General features: G+C 41.2%; 1 protein-coding gene across 1 annotated transcript; it reads right to left on the reverse strand.

The window, feature by feature from the left end:
• Positions 1-317: 317 nt before the first annotated feature.
• LOC308154377 (meiosis expressed gene 1 protein homolog) lies at positions 318-1,578 on the reverse strand (the record flags this gene model as incomplete). Its single annotated transcript, XM_080527540.1, has 2 exons — positions 318-452; positions 1,426-1,578. The coding sequence occupies 2 exons, from the start codon at positions 1,576-1,578 to the stop codon at positions 318-320; spliced, it is 288 nt and encodes a 95-aa protein (XP_080383666.1).
• Positions 1,579-1,933: the final 355 nt, after the last annotated feature.

Consider the following 1,933-nt stretch of genomic DNA (forward strand, 5'->3'; position numbering starts at 1 on the left):
TGGCAATGTGCCAACCGTTTTCAACACTCTTTCTATTGACTTCTAGCTGACTTGACTTAATGAAGACCACGTTTGATGCGATGGTCCACAAGACATTTTGCGCATCTGGGCGGCAGTGTGACCTGGGAACCAGACTACAGGAAAACACACACACACACACACACACACACACACACTCACACTCACACTCACACACAAATCAAGACGTTTTCAGACAGCCTCATATCTTTATTCAGCTGCCAGTTTCTGCCGTGATGACATCGTCTTCTTTAAAAACATGTAGAAAGTCATTAGAAACGGAGGAGAGATGCTGGAGCCTATTCACTGTAGGAGTAGACCTTCACCTTGTGGACCTCCCTGTCCTCACACTCCCGCTTCCTGTTGTAGTAGTAGAAGGTGTTGTCTCTCCGCTGGAGCTTCTTCACAAAGCCTGTCTCAGGCCACCTGTCAATCTAGAGACAGAGACACCTGTCAATCTACACACACAGACACCAGTCAATCTACACACAGAGACAATTACACCTGTCAATCTACACACACAGACACCTGTCAATCTAGAGACAGAGACACCTGTCAATCTGCACACAGAGAGACAATTACACGATCTACACACACAGACAGCTGTCAATCTACACACACACAGACACCTGTCAATCTACACACACAGAGACAATTACACCTGTCAATCTACACACACAGACACCTGTCAATCTTCACACACAGAGACAATTACACCTGTCAATCTACACACACAGACACCTGTCAATCTAGAGACAGAGACACCTGTCAATCTAGAGACAGAGACAATTACACATGTCAATCTACACACACAGAGACAATTACACATGTCAATTTACACACACACAGACACCTGTCAATCTACACACACAGACATCTGTCAATCTACACACACAGAGACAATTACACATGTCAATTTACACACACACACAGACACCTGTCAATCTACACACACAGACATCTGTCAATCTACACACACAGAGACAATTACACATGTCAATTTACACACACACAGACACCTGTCAATCTACACACACAGACATCTGTCAATCTACACACACAGAGACAATTACACCTGTCAATCTACACACATAGAGACAATATTATTATATATTATTATATCATCCTTATATCACTATTTGCATTTTTGGTTGGATGCTAAACTGCATTTCGTTGTATAGTACTCTGCGATGACAATAAAGTTAAATCTAATCTAGATTCCTAACCCTAAAAATTCCAGTCTGAACATAACATACGCCATTGAGCTGACGCTTTTATCCAAAGACATTACAGTAAGTGCATACATTTTTTATATCAGTAGAGTAGCCTATATAAATATATAAACATTATATTATATGAACATATAAACAGAACGTTTTAATTGGAATAAATAAACAAGTTCTTTACCAAGTCGACTTGCTTAACTTGTTTGTATTCCAGTTCGTCTCTGTAGCCCGCCTGTTGGAATCTGTACAGGTTCTCCACCTCGTCTGTCCACTGCTTGGCCCGGCTCACGGACTTGGGCCTGGCGTTGCCATCGAAGTAGGCATCGAAGGACATTGTGCTGCAGGGGGGTTAGGGTCTGCAGACCTAACAGAGGAGGAAATAGAGGGCCTGTGTAAAGATGTGCTATTAGCTGGAATACTAGCTAATCCAATAGCTGATTAAAATATTTGTTTTTATTTATTTAAAATAACTAAAACATTTCTCCAGCTCGGGAACTTCAGGGACATACAAACACACCGAAATCACACAGTCATTGAGTTGTACATTCAATTAAAATACAATAACATAGTTAAAAGAGGACACTTGTACTGCAACCTAATAGGCGTACAATAAGGTGGATTCATGAGTAGCATTCAGATAATTACAGATAGTTTGGCTAGGTAGAAAACGTGACAACTGGTAGACCACC

The sequence above is a fragment of the Nansenia antarctica genome (assembly GCF_963989245.1).
Source record: "Nansenia antarctica genome assembly, chromosome: 3".
Taxonomy (NCBI): domain Eukaryota; kingdom Metazoa; phylum Chordata; class Actinopteri; order Argentiniformes; family Microstomatidae; genus Nansenia; species Nansenia antarctica.